The sequence below is a fragment of the Platalea leucorodia genome (assembly GCF_965183815.1).
Source record: "Platalea leucorodia genome assembly, chromosome: 15".
Lineage (NCBI taxonomy): Eukaryota > Metazoa > Chordata > Aves > Pelecaniformes > Threskiornithidae > Platalea > Platalea leucorodia.
The window spans coordinates 12,872,305-12,889,302 of record NC_138837.1 but is presented as its reverse complement, the minus strand read 5'-3'; the positions used below and the strand labels follow the sequence as shown (position 1 = coordinate 12,889,302).

The following is a 16,998-nucleotide window of genomic DNA, read 5'->3' as shown; positions in this document are numbered from 1 at the left end:
ACTCAGCTTTACCCGGGACCGAGCTCTCAGTGCTTACCCAGGTATGGGGTGAGTGAAGGCACCAGCGCTGCTGGCAGCTGGGGTTCCGGATCCGGACCCCCTTTGCCTGTGACAGCCACCCACTCCTCTGGGCCTCACGTCTCAGGGGCACGCCAGGGCCCTCTCTGCCTTGGCCTGGTAACGGAGGTGACAGCCCATACACAGGCTGTAAGCATGCAAAATTGGCACTAAATCATGGGGCTCATAGCAGACCCTGGCCCTGCATCTGGTTGATTATATGGTTATTTGAGGTTACCATAGGTGTCTGGTCATGCTGAGGGTCCCTCTCCCTCCTGGTATCAAAGTAGGACCCCTAAAACCTCACTGTGTGCCTCCGTCCCTGGGGACGCTCAAGGCAGGATGAATGGATGGAGAGCAGCTCTGCAGAAGGGGTGGAGGGTACTGGTGGATGAAAAACTGGACATGAGCCGGCAACGTGCGCTCGCAGCCCAGAAAGCCAACCATCTCCTGGGCTGCATCAAAATAACGATGGCCAGCAGGGCAAGGGAGGGGATTCTGCCCCTCTGCTCCGCTCTGGGGAGACCCCCTGGAGCCCTGCGTCCAGCTCGGGGCTCCTCAGCACGGGAAGGACATGGAGCTGTTGGAGCGGGGCCAGAGGAGGCCACGAAGATGCTCAGAGGCTGGAGCACCTCTGCTGTGAGGACAGGCTGAGAGCTGGGGGTGTTCAGCCTGGAGAGGAGAAGGCTGCGGGGAGACCTGATTGCGGCCTTGCAGTGCCTGGAGGGGGACTTTTTACAAGGGCAGGGACTGACAGGGCAAGGGGGAATGGCTTTAAACTGAAAGAGAGGAGATGGAGATCAGATACAAGGATATATTCTTCACCATGAGGGGGGTGAGGCACTGGCACAGGTTGCCCAGAGAAGCTGTGGGTGCCCCATCCCTGGCAGTGCTCAAGGCCAGGTTGGATGGGGCTTGGAGCACCCTGGTCAGTGGAAGGTGTCCCTGCCCAGGGCAGGGCGTGGAACCAGCTGAGCTTTAAGGTCCCTTCCAACCCAAACCATGCTGTGGTTCTATTTGCCTGCCTGAGCACAGCTGCCTGGAAACACTTGCCCTTGGGCCTCCTGAGCTCCTGCATCTGCACTACTGAGGGCAAAGAGCAGACGTGGCACCGGGGACAGGAGGACAGTGGGACACTGGAGGTGCCGGACACCCTTGCTGCCCTCTGGGGCACAGGGCCCTGAGACCTGGTGCTGCTCTCCCTCCACCCCTGCCTTGCTGTGCAATGGCAGGCCAACGCGTCGGGGGGCAGGGGGCAGAGGTGACAGGACAGCAGGACAACCAGGCTGTGCTGGGCTGGCTCTCCACGCATTGAACCTGCTCATTCAGGCAGAGACTTTTCTTCCCAACCTGGGGTCCCGCAGAGGTGACATCTGTGCCAGCCTTGTGTTGCTGGTGTCCAAAATCCACATGTCCCTGGTTTCCTCAGACAAGCAAAGCTGCACTCTCCTTCCCATGGCATCGGGAGATCCCTCGCTCCATCTTCTGTCGCAGAGAAAGCCCTCCCTGCTCCTCGCTTTCCTTTTCCCACCGAATCTGTTGGTGCCTGGAGCTCATTTCATGCTCCTTGCCAGGCATTGGCCACCTGGGGTGGCCTCTTTCGTGCAGGCGCCTGCTCCATCCCCACGGATGTGGCTGGGTTCTCCCTGCCGGCACAGCGTGGGCAGAGGCACTGCCACCCTTCCCTGCCCTGCTCCCCTCACCACTGGTGCCTCCTGTCAACAGGGCACGATGAGAAACGGCTGCTCACAGGGCCTCCCCTTGCTGGGGCCAAAGCAGCCAGCGCCTGCCCCCGGCCAGGCTGAGCTCAGGCCAGCGGTGGCGGTGGCGGTGTGCTCCCTGCCTGAACGCACCATTGCAGAGGTATTTCTCTGGCAACACATGGATTCGTGTGGCTGCCATTCCCCTTACATGGCTGAGAGCATTTCCATCCCAGCACTTGGTGCCTCCCTGTTTGCAGTGGAGGTTGAGGCTCCTGGGACACTGGTGATCAGGCAGGGCTGGGCACAGGCTGCCTCGGACCTCGGCTCACCCCCCTGCCCCTTAGGGCCAGGCAGAGGGTGGCAAATGTGACCAGTGCAGAGAAGGAGGAACAGCCCCTTTTGCAGCGGGAAGGGATGCGAACCCCCTGCTCCATGCCACGTATGGGCAGCCCGGGAACAGGGCGGCCAAGCCTGCGCCAGGCCAGGGTGTGGAAGATGCTCGTGTTTCCGCTTAAAACCCAGGAGGGTCCCACCACACCGAGTAACCGCCTGCCAGAAAGGGACTTGCTCCAAAGCCCCAAAAGCAAAATAAGGACGAGGAGCAAAGGACCACCCTCACCCCCCCAGGGCTCTCCCAGCCCTGTCTCTGCTCGCCACCATCCAGAAAAGAGATTTTTGGTTCCTTTTCAGTCTCTGAAGACCTCTTCTCACTGCTTGTCCGGTCAAAAAGAGGAACTGGAGGCTCAGCAGCTATTAAGAAAGAGGTTAAGTGCAATCCAAAGAAGATTGTTCTGCTTCTGTGTTAACCCCTGGTGTGGTTGCAGCTGCGAGGGTTGCGGATGCGTGCCTCAGAAACACCCAGCGGGCAAGGACGGTGGCAAGAGGAGTCAGGAATAGGCAGGCATTTCCCTGTGGAAACTTGAGAAGAGCCTTTTAAGCAGTGGTGCAGGAAGGCAGCGGAAATGATGCTCCGCTAATCCTCCAAAACAAGACTACGGTCTCCTGCGGTATTAGCGGCAGCAGCAAAGGGGGAGCATCGTTTCACATAAATCGGGATATTAATGTCTTGGAGTTGATTGACACAGGTTTTCCAGAGGTTAAATGCTCAAGGAATTGAAGCGAGGAGGTAGACACACCTGCAAACACTCACAGGTTGAACACAGCGTTCCTGCGGAAAAGCCCTGCACTGCGGTGATGGGCACCGGCCAGGCGAGGGTCGCTCTCTGTGCCCCGATTTAGCCATTTTCTTCCCCAGACTCTGCTGCTGGTCGCTGCTCTGGGGGACAAAACTGGACCTCGTCCCTGGCCATCACCTCCAGCGGCAGAGCCTCTGCAACGCAGCAGCACATTGGGACCAGTGGCCCCTGGACCACAAGCCCATGGCATGAGCTGGGCCCCTCGAGCGCCTCTGCGCCCAGATACAACCGCGATGGGCAGGAAGCTCTGCAGGAACCCCAGCGCTCGTGCAATGGGTGCTACGTGCAGAGCAGCCGGGAGCGGCAGAAGAAGTGGCTTATTTCGAAAAAAATTAAGAAGTGGGGCAGGCTGTGATGAGCCGAAGTGTGACCCTCCAGCCCGCAACCCAGCCGGGCTGGAAGCCACGTCCTCCTTCAGCCTCCTCTCCTTGGTGATATCTTCTTGTTTATTATTTTGTTCACTGCTTTATCCCTCTGTGCACGCAAGCTCAAAATGTCCTTCTCAGAGCCAGGGGCCCAACCTTCCTTGGCTCACTGCTCCATGTGGAAACGCATTACATTATTCACTTGTGACCATATTAAAAACAATCTCAATATACGTCTGGGCTCCTCAGGGCTGTCACAAACTCCTTGTAATGATTAAAAGCGGTAATACATCCGTAACGGTTAATTGTGGTAGATGAGACACTTTCTCAGAGGTTTTCTGTTGCGCAGGGTGTTCTCAGCTCCCACCAAACCCAGCTCCAGGCTGAGCCCCGGGGTGGGGGCGATGCCGTGGGGGTGCAGGATGGGGCTGAGTCCTGGGTCGAGGAGGATGGCTGGTGGGGGGAGAAGGTGGGACTGATCCTGGGGACAGAGGACGTGCCTGGGGAGGAAGGACCGGGTGGGGCTGAGCCCCGAGGCCACGGTGATGCCCGAGGTGGGGGGGGCAGGACAAGGCTGATCCCGGGGGATCGGGGCGGGTGCTGAGTCCCTGGGTCAAGGACTGCGCCCGGGGAGGGAAATGGGCCCGATCCGGGGCAGGGGCGATGCCCGGAGCAGGAGATGGGCCCGATTCGGGGCAGGGGCGATGGCCGGGGCGGGAGACGGGCCCGATCCGGGGCAGGGGCGATGCCCGGGGCGGGAGACGGGCCCGATCCGGGGCAGGGGCGATGCCCGGGGCGGAAGGGGGGGAGTCAGGACGGAGCCGAGCCCGGGACAGGGGCAGACGCGGGACCCGCAGCCCGGGGCCGGCCCCCCGCAGAGGAGCCCGGTGTCCCGCCCGGGGCGGCGGTGACTCAGCCGGGAGAGGCGGGCGAGGAGGAGGAGGAGGAGGAGGAGGAGGAGGAGGAGGAGAAGGAGGAGGCGAGGGAGGAGGAGCAGCAGGAGCCGCCGCAGCCACCGCGGAGCCGCTCACCTGCCCGCGCCATGGCCCGCCGGGTCGCCGCCGTCCTCCTGCTGCTCGCCCTCGGTTGCCTCCTGGGCATCCTCCTGCTCTGCCTCGGCTCCGGGGATACGCGGGGCCCGCCGGGCTTCAAGGTGAGCGGGGTCGGGACCAGGCACGGAGGGGACGGGGACAGCGGGCACCGGGGGGACCTGGGCATCCCGCAGATCGGGGTGGCCACTGCGGCTCCCCCAGCCCCGGAGGGGCCACCCCGATCTGCGGGATGCCCGGTGTGGGAGAAGCTCCGGCATCCAGGGGATCCCCAGCATCACAGGAGGCCACCGGGCAGGGACAGGGCTGTCCCCTCCACCATCCCAGCGGCGAGACCCCCCCCCCGGCTGCGGAGACTCCTGGCCGCCCATCCCCGGCACCTCAGACCTGCGCTTTGGGAGAGGAAGGTCTAAAAAATAGCAGTGGCGTGTCTGGATGCGGTCCCCACGGCCAAGGAGGCCGTGGCAGCAGCTGCTCCCACGGGGGATGGGGCACCCCAGCATCTCCCGGCCTTCCCGGGCTCCAGCAGCATCGCCTGCGCCAGCGCAGCCGGACGAGAAATGCACTTCCCCATGAAAACGAGCTGCTTTTTTCTTCCCTTTCTCATTGTAAATTCAGATGCTGAAAGGAATTCCCAACCAATTTCTCGTTGGCCAAGTCCCCCAGTTGACTCTTCTGCAGCCCAAGTCTTCTGTTTTAAAAAGGTGTTGGTTTTTTTTTTTTTTGGTGACAGACCGAGCTATTCTGTGGGGAGCAGGCTCTTGTCCTGGAAAATGGCTCATCCAAAACCCCCTTTTCCTCATCCCAAGCAATTCGCTTGGAAACTTTCTGAGCCAGACCGAATGCCAGATGTGTTGCCTTCTCTCTGGATTTGTCAGATGTAATGAAGATTAGGTTGAGAAAACGAGCTTGCTTAGCTAAGACGCTGCTCGCTGCTGTTAGTATACCTAGCAACGATTAATTCTTTCCCTGTGACACCTTTCTTTGCCACCCATCGCCACATGCTGGGGCACACTGAGCAGTGCCCGCAGCTGGTTTCAAAATGGATTTTGTCTCTTTGGACACGGGGAAATGAGATGGATCAGTGCTGAGAGCCCTATGTGCAGCACTTGGGGCAGCCTGGGAAGCATTTTCTCTGCCTGGTTCCAAGATGGAACTTTGCTTCTAAGCCAGATGCATTCCCAGAAATTTAATTTTGGAGCTTTTTTGTGCTTTTTCTCTCTCCGGGTGGTAGCACCTTCCAGTCTGCAGGCAACACTGTGGTTTGGGGCCGAGCATCCCCCAACACCCACGTGGGCCCTGGCCCTGCTCTGCCTGAGGCTGCCTCGCCTAGCCTGGGGACTCAGGGTCTTGCACCGTCCCTGGATGTGCCGCGCGCATGTGGGGTGCAGCACGGTGTGCGGTGAGGTGCTGCCCACCGGAGCTCGGCACCATGGGGCTGGCGCCAGGCAGGCACCGAGGGGTTTGCTTTTGCACAAAGCTCAGGGCTGTTTTGGGGATGCAAAGCTTTGTCTTAGTCTAACTCAGCCCAAAATGTGCAGAGATGATTTAGAGGAGGTTGGTCCTGCTGTGGGAGACCCCGGGCACGTCCTCCTCGCCCGCCTGGGCAAGACATGGTCCTTGCTGGCTCAGTCCACGTTAGGAGCAGCTGCTGGGTGATAGCGTTGTTCACTGCTGAGCTACGGCTCCACGTCTTCCCTTTCCAGCTCCTTTGCTTGGAATATAGCCCTAAAAATACCCCAGAGTGGTTATCCTGCTGCCAAGGGACTGGTCCCAGGAGCGCGGTGCTCCCCTTCCCTCGCGGGTCCACAGCAGGGCTTTCGGCACCGCCGCCTGACGGCTCAGAGCTGTTGCCTTCTTTTGACAACCCTTTTTTTCCCTTCTTTTGGCAAGTCTCTTCGCTGGCCGTTACAAAGCCTGCTGGGCTCTTCCCCTGCCAGCCGTCCTGGGGGAGCTGCGGCTCCCACGGTGGGAAGGAAACCCGTGGTAACCCACCGCAGACCTGGCGGCCCCACGGGCCTCGCCACCCTCAAGGGAGGTGGGATGTTGTGGGGCCAGGCTGAGCCCCTGCTGTGGTGGGGGCCTGGAGGCCCGGCCACGGCCATGGCCACAGAGCGTGGTGCCAAGCTACAGCGAGTTGGGTGGTTCCCAGTGTCCCCCTCCGTCTCCTCCCCTGGATGTGGAACATTTCTGGGCAGAGCAATGCACTCACCAGGAGACCTGAGCCCTCCTCGTACCTTTGCTGTCTCATGGCCTTTGGGGACATCCCCACCTCCTCTGCAGGGACTTCAGGACTGAGCAGCCCTTGCTTGGGCTGGGCTGAGCGATGCCGCGGCGAGGCAGAGCCCACAGGGCCACGGCTGACCCAGGAGGCAGCGGGGAACGCTGCGGTGGCACGGGGACACTGTCCCGGTGTGGGGCCATGCCGGGGACCCCCACGTGCCCCAGCCCTGTGGCATCGCCAGGGTCTGGTCAGGGGGTCGTGTTGTTGGAAAAATCCACCATCCCTGTGCCACCAGTAGATGCTGGGGTTGGGGACTGTCCCATGGGCTGGGGCCAGTGCCACAAACACGTGTGCGAGGCCCCGCCAAGCCCTGGGGTGCCGGCAGCCGAGCGTGCCGGGGCAGATGAGAGGGATGACAGGAGCCAGGTGCCGGCACGGGAGTGTGCCAAGGCATCCTTGTCCCTCCAGCCCTCATTTCCAGCCTGCCCGTTGGCAGGCGCAGGATGCCTCGGCTGGAAGAGCTGAGGGCAGTGCTTACGCTGCAAATCGCTAACGAGATGGGCTTTCAGCCGGGTTTCTCCCTCCCGGGGCTCCCATCTGCAGGGCTCCTGCGGACGACCTGCCTGTGCCCCCCGCACGGCTGCGAGCTCACAGCTCGGCCACGGCTTGAGCCTGCGCGGCAGCTCGCCCTGCGCTGGGCGATGGAGTGGCTCCGCTGCCCAGTCTCAGGGGCTGGGACGGGGACAGGGGCTGGCGCAGGAGCTGGGACAGGGGCCGGCACCATCGCAGCCCCACTGTGGGTGACCCCATCCCTGATTCCCATGTGGGTGCTGGAGGCGTGTGTGTACCCCCGCATCTGGAGGAGGGGATGGGACCTCTCCTTCATCCCTGGGAACGCTCTTGGCCGTCCAGGTCTGCCCCGGCCTGTGCACGTGGCTTCCACCCCTGCTCACTGCCGCCAGGGCCACCGGGGAGGATGGCTCTTCCGCGGGGACAGGCTCGGGTTCAAAACCCTGCACCCCCCGGGAGTGGGGCAGAGGGGGCTGACGCGAGGCCGTCACGACTCCTCTCATGCCGGGGTGGCGAGGGAGCAAGCCGAGGCGTTGGCGGCTGGCTGGGCGCCAGGCACTCCCTGCGGCTGGCAGCACCCACCGCGCTGCAGCGGTTCATGTTGCCGCACGTTGCTACCTTGGCTGGGCCTGAGCGCTGCTGCCTTCACTGATGGGGCCGGGCCACCACCGGTCGGGGGCGTCCCACGGACCATCCCTCGCCCATGAGCCCTGGGGCCACTGCCCATCTTTGCTGCCGCGCACCTGGGAGCGATGGGCTCTGCCTGCCCAGACACCGGGATCTGAGAGGAGAGACCCCCACCCCAACCCACAGGTGTTGGTTCTGCAACCTGCACCGGCGGTGTCACTGTCACCCCAAATGTGACACCTCCCCGCTGGGCTTGCCCTGGGAGTGGGTTCGGTGCCGCCTCTCGCTGCCAGCCGCCCTGCGTGGGCAGCAGAGCCGCAGTTGCAGCCACATGTGCTTCCCTTCCCTGGGCCTGAGCAGGCAGTGTGGCTGCCCCGGGCATGCACACACCAACACGCATGCCCGCACGCGTGCACACTTGTGTGCATGCCCATGCACACCCACCCAAATGCATGTACGCACAGACACACGTGCACCCGTGTGCACAAAAACACGTCAACACACCTATGTGCGTGCACACCCCACCCATGCACACCCACGTGCGTGCACCTCCCCACCTCAATTTGCACACACGTGCGCATGTCCATGCACACACCCCCACATGCACACCTGCAGGCACGCACACCACATGCACACATACACGCACATCCATGCCCGTGTGCACCCACGTGTGCACCCCCACATACGTGCAACTCCCCCGTGCGCAACCGCCCTGCGTGTGCAAGCCCACGCGTGCAAGCCCATGCGTGCACCCCGGTGCCAGCTCTCAGCGGGGCTGGAAGCAGGGCCCAGCCGAGCCAGCCCTGGCGAAGGCAGGAGGAAATCCCCTGCACCAGGGTTCCCCCGGCCGCAGGCGCACGGGGCTTCCCCTGCCCACTCCGCATCCAGCCGCGTGTCCAAGCGCCCGTGGCCACATCTGCTCCTGCCGCGGGGCTGTCCCCATCCCTGGTGTGTGGCACCGGGTGTTCCCCATGCTGCAGGTCATCCTTGCTGCCTCCGGCTCCGGCATTTCTTAGCCCCTGCCATCCCATAGGTATTCCCATCTCCGGTCTTGTCGCCCTCCGCGGGCTGCAGCCCCCCAGGTCATCCTGGGGCTGGAAACCGCTCCTGGGGTCCCAGCTGTGCTCAGCCTCAGGTTTGGGGGTGACTTGCTGATGCTTTCCCTTTGGGGACAGCGTTGTCACCCGGTTAATGCTGATGTGCCTCCAGGTGATATCTGGGGTGGCACGGAGGTGGTGTGGTGCCCCGCGAGGACACTGGGGACGTCTGCATGGTGGCCGCAGGGCATGCAGGCACGCGCATGGCAGAGGCAGGCAGTGGGATCTGCTGGGGCTGGACCCTCCCCGGGGACCCCTCGCAGGGATGCCAGCACCCACTCGCGAGGGCTGGGACGGTGAAGGGGACATGCCGAGAGGGCCATGGGGTGGGAGCTGGTGGTGACACACCTGCGGGCATCCCCTGGGACAGCATCAGCACCTGTTATTGCTTGTGCTTGTGCCTGCAGGCAATTGCCTGTCCGGGGGTGCAGGGGGTGCCCACGGGGCCCCGCGGCGGGCAGGCGAGGCAGAGGGTGCTTATGGTGAAGAGGGACCGAGGGGATCCTCGGTGCCAGGGGGTGCATGGCCCGTGGCACGCTGGGCAGAGGAGGGGGCTGAGAGCCCCCCAAGGGTGCCCAGGGCACCGACCCCGAGCACCCAGCCCAGAAATGGCCCAAACTGGGGGCCCTGCTCCCCCGCTTTGTGCTTGGGAGCAGCAGCTGAGGGGGGGAGGCTGTCAGAGCCCCCCTCCTCCTCTTGCAGCATTCAGCATCGCCGGGAGCTGCTCCCCCACACCAGTGCCGTGGCACACTGGCCCCAGTTTGGCCACAGGGGGAGATTCTCCACTGGCTCGTAGCTTTTGGCCCAGCGCACGTGGCAAGCTGCTGACAGTTAATGGGAGCCGGGGGAGGCTGGAGGGGGGTCACCCATTGGAAATGGTTCCCTGGGGGAGCAGGTGCGGGGCCATGGGTTCACGTGGGAATGGGGGTTGCCTCTAAGCGGGGACCCCCCGGCATCCCTGCCTCTGCCCGGGCACTTTGTTTCTGCTGCCTGAGCTGGCCAAAACCCAATCCTGCAGCCACCCGGGCTGGAGCCCGCTGGCAGGGACAGGGACGGGGATGGGGACACGGACGGGACCATGGGCACCCACCAGGCAGGGCTGGGGTGTCTCCTGGGTGCCAGGCAGGGAGAGGAGCTGCCCTGGGGCTCCCGCCGGGCCCGGGCAGGGCAGGCAGCAGACAGAGCCTTTGTAAAGCCAGGTTTAAGCCTTAAGTGGTTTCACCCCAGAGATGCTCAGCTCCTTCCCCGCCCCAAGACTCGCAGCCTCCTCTCCGGCAGCGAAGCAGCTCCGGTATGGAGGGGGCCAGCGTGGGCAGCCCCGAGCCCGTGGTGCTGGGGGGTGAGCAGAGGGGTCCGACCGGGGGGGGCTGAAGGCAGCACGGGGCGGCCCCTCCCTGGGAGCTGGGTAACCTTGTTTGGCAGGAGGGAGCGGGGTTATTTATAGCCGGAGAATGGCCGAGCCATACAAGGGCAGGAGGGACGAGGTGCCTGGCTGCCCTTCTTTGGAGAGCTGCATCCCCGAGGGGCCGCTCCCAGGTGTCCCCTCTGCTGGTCCCGGGGACCCCGGCATGGCTCAGCACCGATGCCCGCTGGCCAGGAGCGATGCTGTGAGGAGACGGGAGCAAGCCCGGGGCGGGGAGAGAGCCTCCACTCTGTGCTCAAGGAGGCAAGGGGGTCCCCGTGCCCAAAAAGCCGGAGTCCCTGTGCTGTGCCAGGCGGCATCCTGGGGTGGCCAGCATCCCCAGCTGGGGAGAGCACCCACTCCCAGCCACGTCCTGGGCAGGGCCCTGGGCAGGCAGATGTGGGCAAGACCATGCCCATGCTGGGCTGAGCAGCGCTCACCTCTGCCAGACAATGCTCCTGAAGCTGCCGGGCCAGGCACTGCCAGGGCAGGACCGGCCGGGCACGATGGGTCGCTGAGCCCCAGTGCCTTCCCTCGGGATGGCCTGGGGCAGCCGGGGAGTCTCCTGCCTCCAGCCTGACCTGCTGCCTCCCGCCCCACAGTATGGCATCGTGCTGGACGCCGGGTCCTCCCACACGGCCATGTTCGTCTACAAGTGGCCTGCGGACAAGGAGAACGACACCGGGGTGGTCAGCGAGCACAGCATGTGCGATGTGGAGGGTAAGGGCTGTCCCAGTCCCCGAGGGCCGGTGGCTTGTGGCAGGGTCTGTCACGTCCCCTGTGGGCAGGGCACGCTGATGGTGCAAAACGCCCTGCCATGCCCAGCTGCCTCCCTGTGCATCCACCAGCGCAGTGAGGTGTTACAAGGCGTCCGGCTCTGTTCCCAAAACCTCCCCCATCTCCCCCCAAGGCTTGCAGCCGTGCATGCCTGTGGTTTATCTTTTCCTGGCATGCACTGAAACGCCAGGAAACAATTCAGCTCCCTGCCTAGCCCAGCTAGGAGCGAGGGATGGTTTCCCACTCTCCATTTTAAGCAACCTTTCCCTGGCTGTCAGCTGGCAGGGGATGCAGCGTGGGCAGGGAGATGTGGCTGGACTCCGGATGGCTCCATGCCCACGAAAACCTGCAGGTCCTGCCTTTTGAACAGCCTGGGAGGGGCAGAGCTGCTCACCGAGCATCTTCCCACTGCGCATCTTCCCACCGCCTGCAGGGAGCCACGCTCTTTCCTTTCCACAGGTCCTGGCATCTCCAGCTACAGCACCAACCCTCCGGCTGCCGGGACAAGCTTGGTGCACTGCCTGAACCAGGCACTGAGAGATGTGCCCAAGGAGAAGCACACGGGCACCCCTCTCTACCTGGGTGCCACGGCCGGCATGCGCCTGCTCAAGTGAGTGCTTGCCAGCCGCCTGGCCTCAAACGCTGCCTGGGGGGCCCTGCTGTGCCACCTTGCCGTCTCGCCACCCATGGCAGGGGTGGAGATGGTGAACCGCAGCTGCGATGTCTCCCCTTTGCCAGGCGAAGCTCCTAACCCTCCCGGCTGCCCGGCTCCACATCCCTTGCAGAAGTGCTCCTGCCTTTCAGAGCAGGAGATGCTCTGCAGGGCACAGCCAGCACATCCCTGGCTGAAAAGGGGCTGGCGTGGGGCCAGCACCAGGATAACCCACCCAGTCTTTTTGGCTAGCCAGGAGGAAAGTCCTCCTGCACCCTTTGCCAGCCTGATGGGACGCAGTGAGAATAATTGCCCTCCAGGGCAATAATTGCCCAGCCACAGGGTATGGCTCAGGAGGAGGGAGCACACCTCTGTCCCTGCCGCCTGCCTCCTTCTCTGGCAGAGACAAGGGGGGTTAGCTGGGGTTTTATGGGGGACATCCCTACAGGCGAGGACCCACCTGCCTCCCACCCCGCGCACCACGGTGGGGCCGGGCCCCGAGGGCAGCGTGGGCAGCAGGGGCTCCGCTTGCGGCAGCCCGGTGCAGCCCTGCCACTCCGCCCTCTTGCCTGGCCTGCAGCATCACGAACCCACAGGCTTCGGACGCCGTCCTCAGCGCCGTGGCGACTACGCTGAAGTCGTACCCCTTCGATTTCCGGGGGGCAAAGATCCTGTCGGGGGAAGACGAAGGGGTCTTCGGCTGGGTCACCGCAAACTACCTCCTGGAGAACTTCATCAAGGTGGGCAGGGGAGCGCGGCGCCCACCAGGGACGGCTGTGGTGGCCAGGCTGTCCCACGGCTCACCACATCCTTATGCCCGCTCTTGTCTTCCTTGCTCAGCGTGGGTGGCTCGGGGAATGGATCCAGCCCCAGAAGAAGACCCTGGGGGCCATGGACTTCGGGGGCGCTTCCACACAGATCACCTTTGAAACCAGGGACATCATTGAAGACCCCAGAAATGAGGTGATGCTGAAGCTGTACGGCCAGGCGTACAAAGTGTACACGCACAGCTTCCTCTGCTATGGAAGGGACCAGGTCCTCAAGAGGCTGCTCTCAAAGCTCCTCCAGGTACCAGCATGTGCTCGATGGGGATGCTGGTTGTCATCACCCCTCACCCTGGTGTTTATACAGGGGCATCCCCCAGCCCTGGCTCTAGGACAGCCCCGCGGGGCCGGCTGCACGCCTTTCCCAGCCAACTCTTGGGTTTTGCCGCCGACCCTCTCCCCTGGTCCCAGGGCTTCCTCCCACCCTCTCCGTAAGGTGTTGCACCCCTCGGCCAGAGTCAAGATGTCCTGAGTCATCTCCAGGTGCTTGTGGCAACTGCCAGCTCTGCATCCCGCTGCCCAAGCTCCTCCGCGTCTCCCCGGCAGGGAGATGGAGGCAGGCAGGGAGCTGTGCCAGGGCTGCTGCACAGCACGGGGGGAGCTGGGGCTGCGGCACGGCTCACGCGTCCCACCTATCGCTTCTCCAGCAGGCTGAGAGCTACCAAGCAACCATTCACCATCCCTGCTGGCCCACGGGCTACCACAAGAGCCTGCCACTGAGCAGCATCTATGACAGCCCCTGCACGGAGAAGGAGAGGCCCAGCCTCGCCCTCAACACCACCATCACTGTGGTCGGCACTGGGAATGGGAGTCTCTGCTCTCTGCATGTCAGCAAGCTCTTCGACTTCACCACCTGCTCCTTCTCCCACTGCTCCTTCGACGGCATTTTCCAGCCGGAGGTTTCGGGAAACTTCATCGTAAGTCCTGGCATGGAGCAGGGTGGTGGCCTGGCTGCAGGTGTCCCTGGCCCCCCAGCATCATGCAGCAGCAAAGCCAGACCCCCAGCTCTGCAAGGGCAGCCGCTTGTGCCCACCGCGCCAGTCAGAGCGGCCATTCCTGGCAAGAGGGTTTGCTCCCAGCCTGTCCCACAGCTGCCTCCTTTTCTCCATCAGGCCTTCTCTGCCTTCTTCTACACGGTTGACTTCATCCAGACGGTGATGGGGAGACCCGTGCGCTTGCCCAGCGACCTGAAGGATGCTGCCAAGACCATCTGTGCCACCAGCTGGAGTGAGGTGGGCTCCTCAGGCATGGTGGGGAGGAGAGGACTGCTTCATGGGGGGCATCACCCAGGCTCTGAGAGCAGCCCTTGGAGGGGGCTGGGTGTCCTGGCGCCCATGGAGTAAGGGGAGGGTGGGTGACGGCTCCCACGTGGGACCAGGAGAGGCTCAGGTGGGTATGGGCAGCGCCTTGGCCAGCCAGATGCAACCACCCAGAGCTTCTGGCCACAGAAACAAAGACTGGACCCTGTTGGCTTGACCCCTTTTCTCTGTCCCTCCATGAATCTCTCCCAGCTGCTCCAGAAAGCCCCTAAACTGGAGAAGAGACTGCCGGATTACTGCCCTGTCAGCACATTTGTTTATTTGCTCACCACCAAAGGCTACAAATTCAACAACCATTCCTTCCCCAACATCGCCTTCCAGAAGAAGGTGGGTAACACCAGAACACATAGCCATTCCATAGTATCTGTTTGGAATCAGGCCAAAAAGCCCTGCAGGAGAGATGATCCCAGACCTAGAAAGAGCCAAGCAATGTGAGGGAAGATCTTGGGGAACAACGGCAGGATGGGACTTCCAGTTTTTGGGTGGATCTTCTGGGAGATGGGAAAAAAATGAGCTGAGCTGACTGTAGGGTGGTCATGGAGGCAGGTCCTCCCGTCCTTCCTTGGCCCTCAAGGCACCAGCCATCTCAAACAACTCTGCTCAGGCTTGTTGGGAAGTTATCTCAGGGCAGGAGCCCTCCTTCGCCAAATGCCCTCGCCTGCATGAGCCATGGGATGGGCAGCCAGATCAGGGCTGGCCCAAGTGGACGAGATCCTGCTCCCATCGGATGAGCCCAGCTCAGCACAGGAGGGTCACTGGTTCGTCCCTGGGCTGGCTGGACCCGTGGGCGAGCAAGGGCTCAGGGTGCTGTGGACTCCCCCACACCCCTCTCCTCCATTGGGCTGGCACTGAGGTGGTCCCTGAAGGTCTCTTGAGGCCCATGGAGCTGGGTTGACTGGGATGGTGACCATACCATGCTCTTTCCATAGGCAGGAGAAACCTCCATCGGCTGGGCCCTGGGCTACATGCTGAACCTCACCAACATGATCCCGGCAGAGAAGCCCTCTTCCCACAAAAGCATGCTGTACAACTACTGGGTCATCCTCATCCTGCTCTTTGTGGTCACCACCCTGACGTCTCTGGTGACTGCCGTCTGCCTGCTCCGGCGCAGCAAGTCCAGCGCAATCTAACGGCAGGAACAGGGTGGGCCTTGTCTGCACCATCCTTCCTGCTGGAGCCTCCATGGCCTGAACACTTGGGATGCGGCAAGTGCTCAGAGATGTCCTCCTCCAATATCTGATGCTGCCTGTCCCAGAAGGAAAGCTGTCCCTTTTTGCCCTCCCCTTGCTTTCAAGCTGCAGAAAGGGGGGGACAGAAGAGGGCCTCTGGCCCTGCAGAAGAATGGCTTAAGGGTTTCCCAGCACCACTCAGGGGTGGACCCCGGAGCAGGCTCGGGATTTGGACGTGCAGACCTGGGGCATCTTTCTGCCACCAGACCTGGGCTGGACTGGGCCAGTAAGTCCAGACAACAGCAGGATTTATTCTCGTGTGCGTGGGGTGGGTGGGGAGTATTACTTACGCTAGTCCTTATAGCTGACCTCTCTAGCCTGTCCCTGGAGCATCAGCCCTGCCTCCCGCGGAGCTCTGGACATCACCATCACCCACGCTGCCTTTCTGGCCGATGCACAAACCCCACTGACCTTCTGAAGGCCAGATCTTGGCCTGGACTTCCACCAGCCTCAGCACAGGGTCTTCGGGCAGGGGCTTAGCAACAACCAGACGTGGAGAGTAGGCAGCTTCCCAGGTCCCACTTCAGCAACCAGACACGGTGCCTTCCCCATTCCTGTGGCTCCTAAGTCAGACTCGCCTTTGCCACAGCCAGAGCCTCCCCTGTCCTCCCAGCAATAGCACAAAAAGCCGCCGTGGCTCCGGTGCGTGGCCATGCCAGCGCAGCGGTGATGGGCTCGCTGAGGGAGTGGGGCTTTGCACTGCTTTAGGATTTGAGCCCCGCATCGCCCCACGCCAGGCAGCTGGGAGGACGCGCCTTCATTTCCAATTGAGACATTTCCAACAGGGACATGCAAACATGCAGAAGGTTTGGTTTTGTTTGGTTGATTTTTTTTATAATCAGAAATAAATCTTTGTAACCACTCCTATGGCTCTGTGGCTCCTGATCAGCAAGAGGCTGATCAAGCCTGGCTGTCCCGCAGGGGCAGAGCCGCTCATGGGGTCTCCTTGGACACAGCCGCAGGTCAGGCTCTGCCTGAAGGTCTCCATCCCTCAGAATCACAGAATTGTTAAGGTTGGAAAGGACCTCTGAGATCATCGAGTCCAACCTGTTAACCTGACTGCCTGGTCCACTTCTAAACCATGTCCCTAAGCACCATATCCACACATTTTTTGAACACTTCCAGGGACTGTGATTGCACCACTGCCCTGGGCAGCCTGTGCCAGTGCCCAACCACTCTCTCCATGAAGAAATTTTTCCTAATATCCAGCCCAAACCTGCCCTGGCGCAGCTTGAGGCCGTTCCCTCTCGTCCCATCGCTTGTTACTGGGGAGCAGAGACCGACCCCCCCGGCTCCAGCCCCCTTTCAGGCCGTTGCAGAGAGCGATGAGGGCTCCCCTCAGCCTCCTCTTCTCCAGGCTGAGCCCCCCCAGCTCCCCCAGCCACTCCTCCCCAGCCTTGTGCTCCAGACCCTGCCCCAGCCTCGCTGCCCTGCTCTGGCCACGCTCCAGCCCCTCCATGGCCGCCTTGGGGTGCGGGGCCCAGCGCTGAGCACAGCATTCGAGGGGCGGCCTCACCAGGGCCCAGCACAGGGGGACGATCCCTGCCCTGGTCACGCTCCAGCCCCTCCATGGCCGCCTTGGGGTGCGGGGCCCAGCGCTGAGCACAGCATTCGAGGGGCGGCCTCACCAGGGCCCAGCACAGGGGGACGATCCCTGCCCTGGTCCTGCTGGCCACACCGTTCCTGATACAAGCCAGGATGCCATTGGCCTTCTTGGCCACCTGAGCACACGGCTGGCTCATGTTCAGCAGCTGTCGACCAACACCCCCAGGCCCTTTCCCACCAGGCAGCTCCCAGCCGCTCCTCCCCACGCCTGCAGCGGTGCCTGGGGTTGCTGTGACCCAAGTGCAGGACCCGGCCCTGAGCCTTGTTGACCCTCACCCAGTGGCCTGGGCCCATCGCCCCAG

The 16,998-nt window shown here is 62.7% G+C and overlaps 1 protein-coding gene across 2 annotated transcripts; it reads left to right on the top strand.

Moving 5' to 3' along the window:
* The first annotated feature begins 4,310 nt into the window (after nt 1–4,310).
* Nucleotides 4,311–15,871, top strand: ENTPD2 (ectonucleoside triphosphate diphosphohydrolase 2). Of its 2 annotated transcripts, none has more exons than XM_082327349.1 (9): nt 4,311–4,474; nt 10,893–11,010; nt 11,527–11,677; nt 12,300–12,459; nt 12,560–12,787; nt 13,194–13,460; nt 13,656–13,775; nt 14,055–14,189; nt 14,792–15,871. In XM_082327349.1, exons 1-9 carry the CDS (start codon nt 4,364–4,366, stop codon nt 14,990–14,992), a joined length of 1,491 nt encoding a protein of 496 aa, XP_082183475.1. In that variant the 5' UTR covers nt 4,311–4,363; the 3' UTR covers nt 14,993–15,871. The 2 variants fall into 2 exon arrangements, with proteins under 2 accessions (XP_082183475.1, XP_082183474.1); XM_082327348.1 differs by having other exon boundaries at nt 13,191–13,460.
* Nucleotides 15,872–16,998: the final 1,127 nt, after the last annotated feature.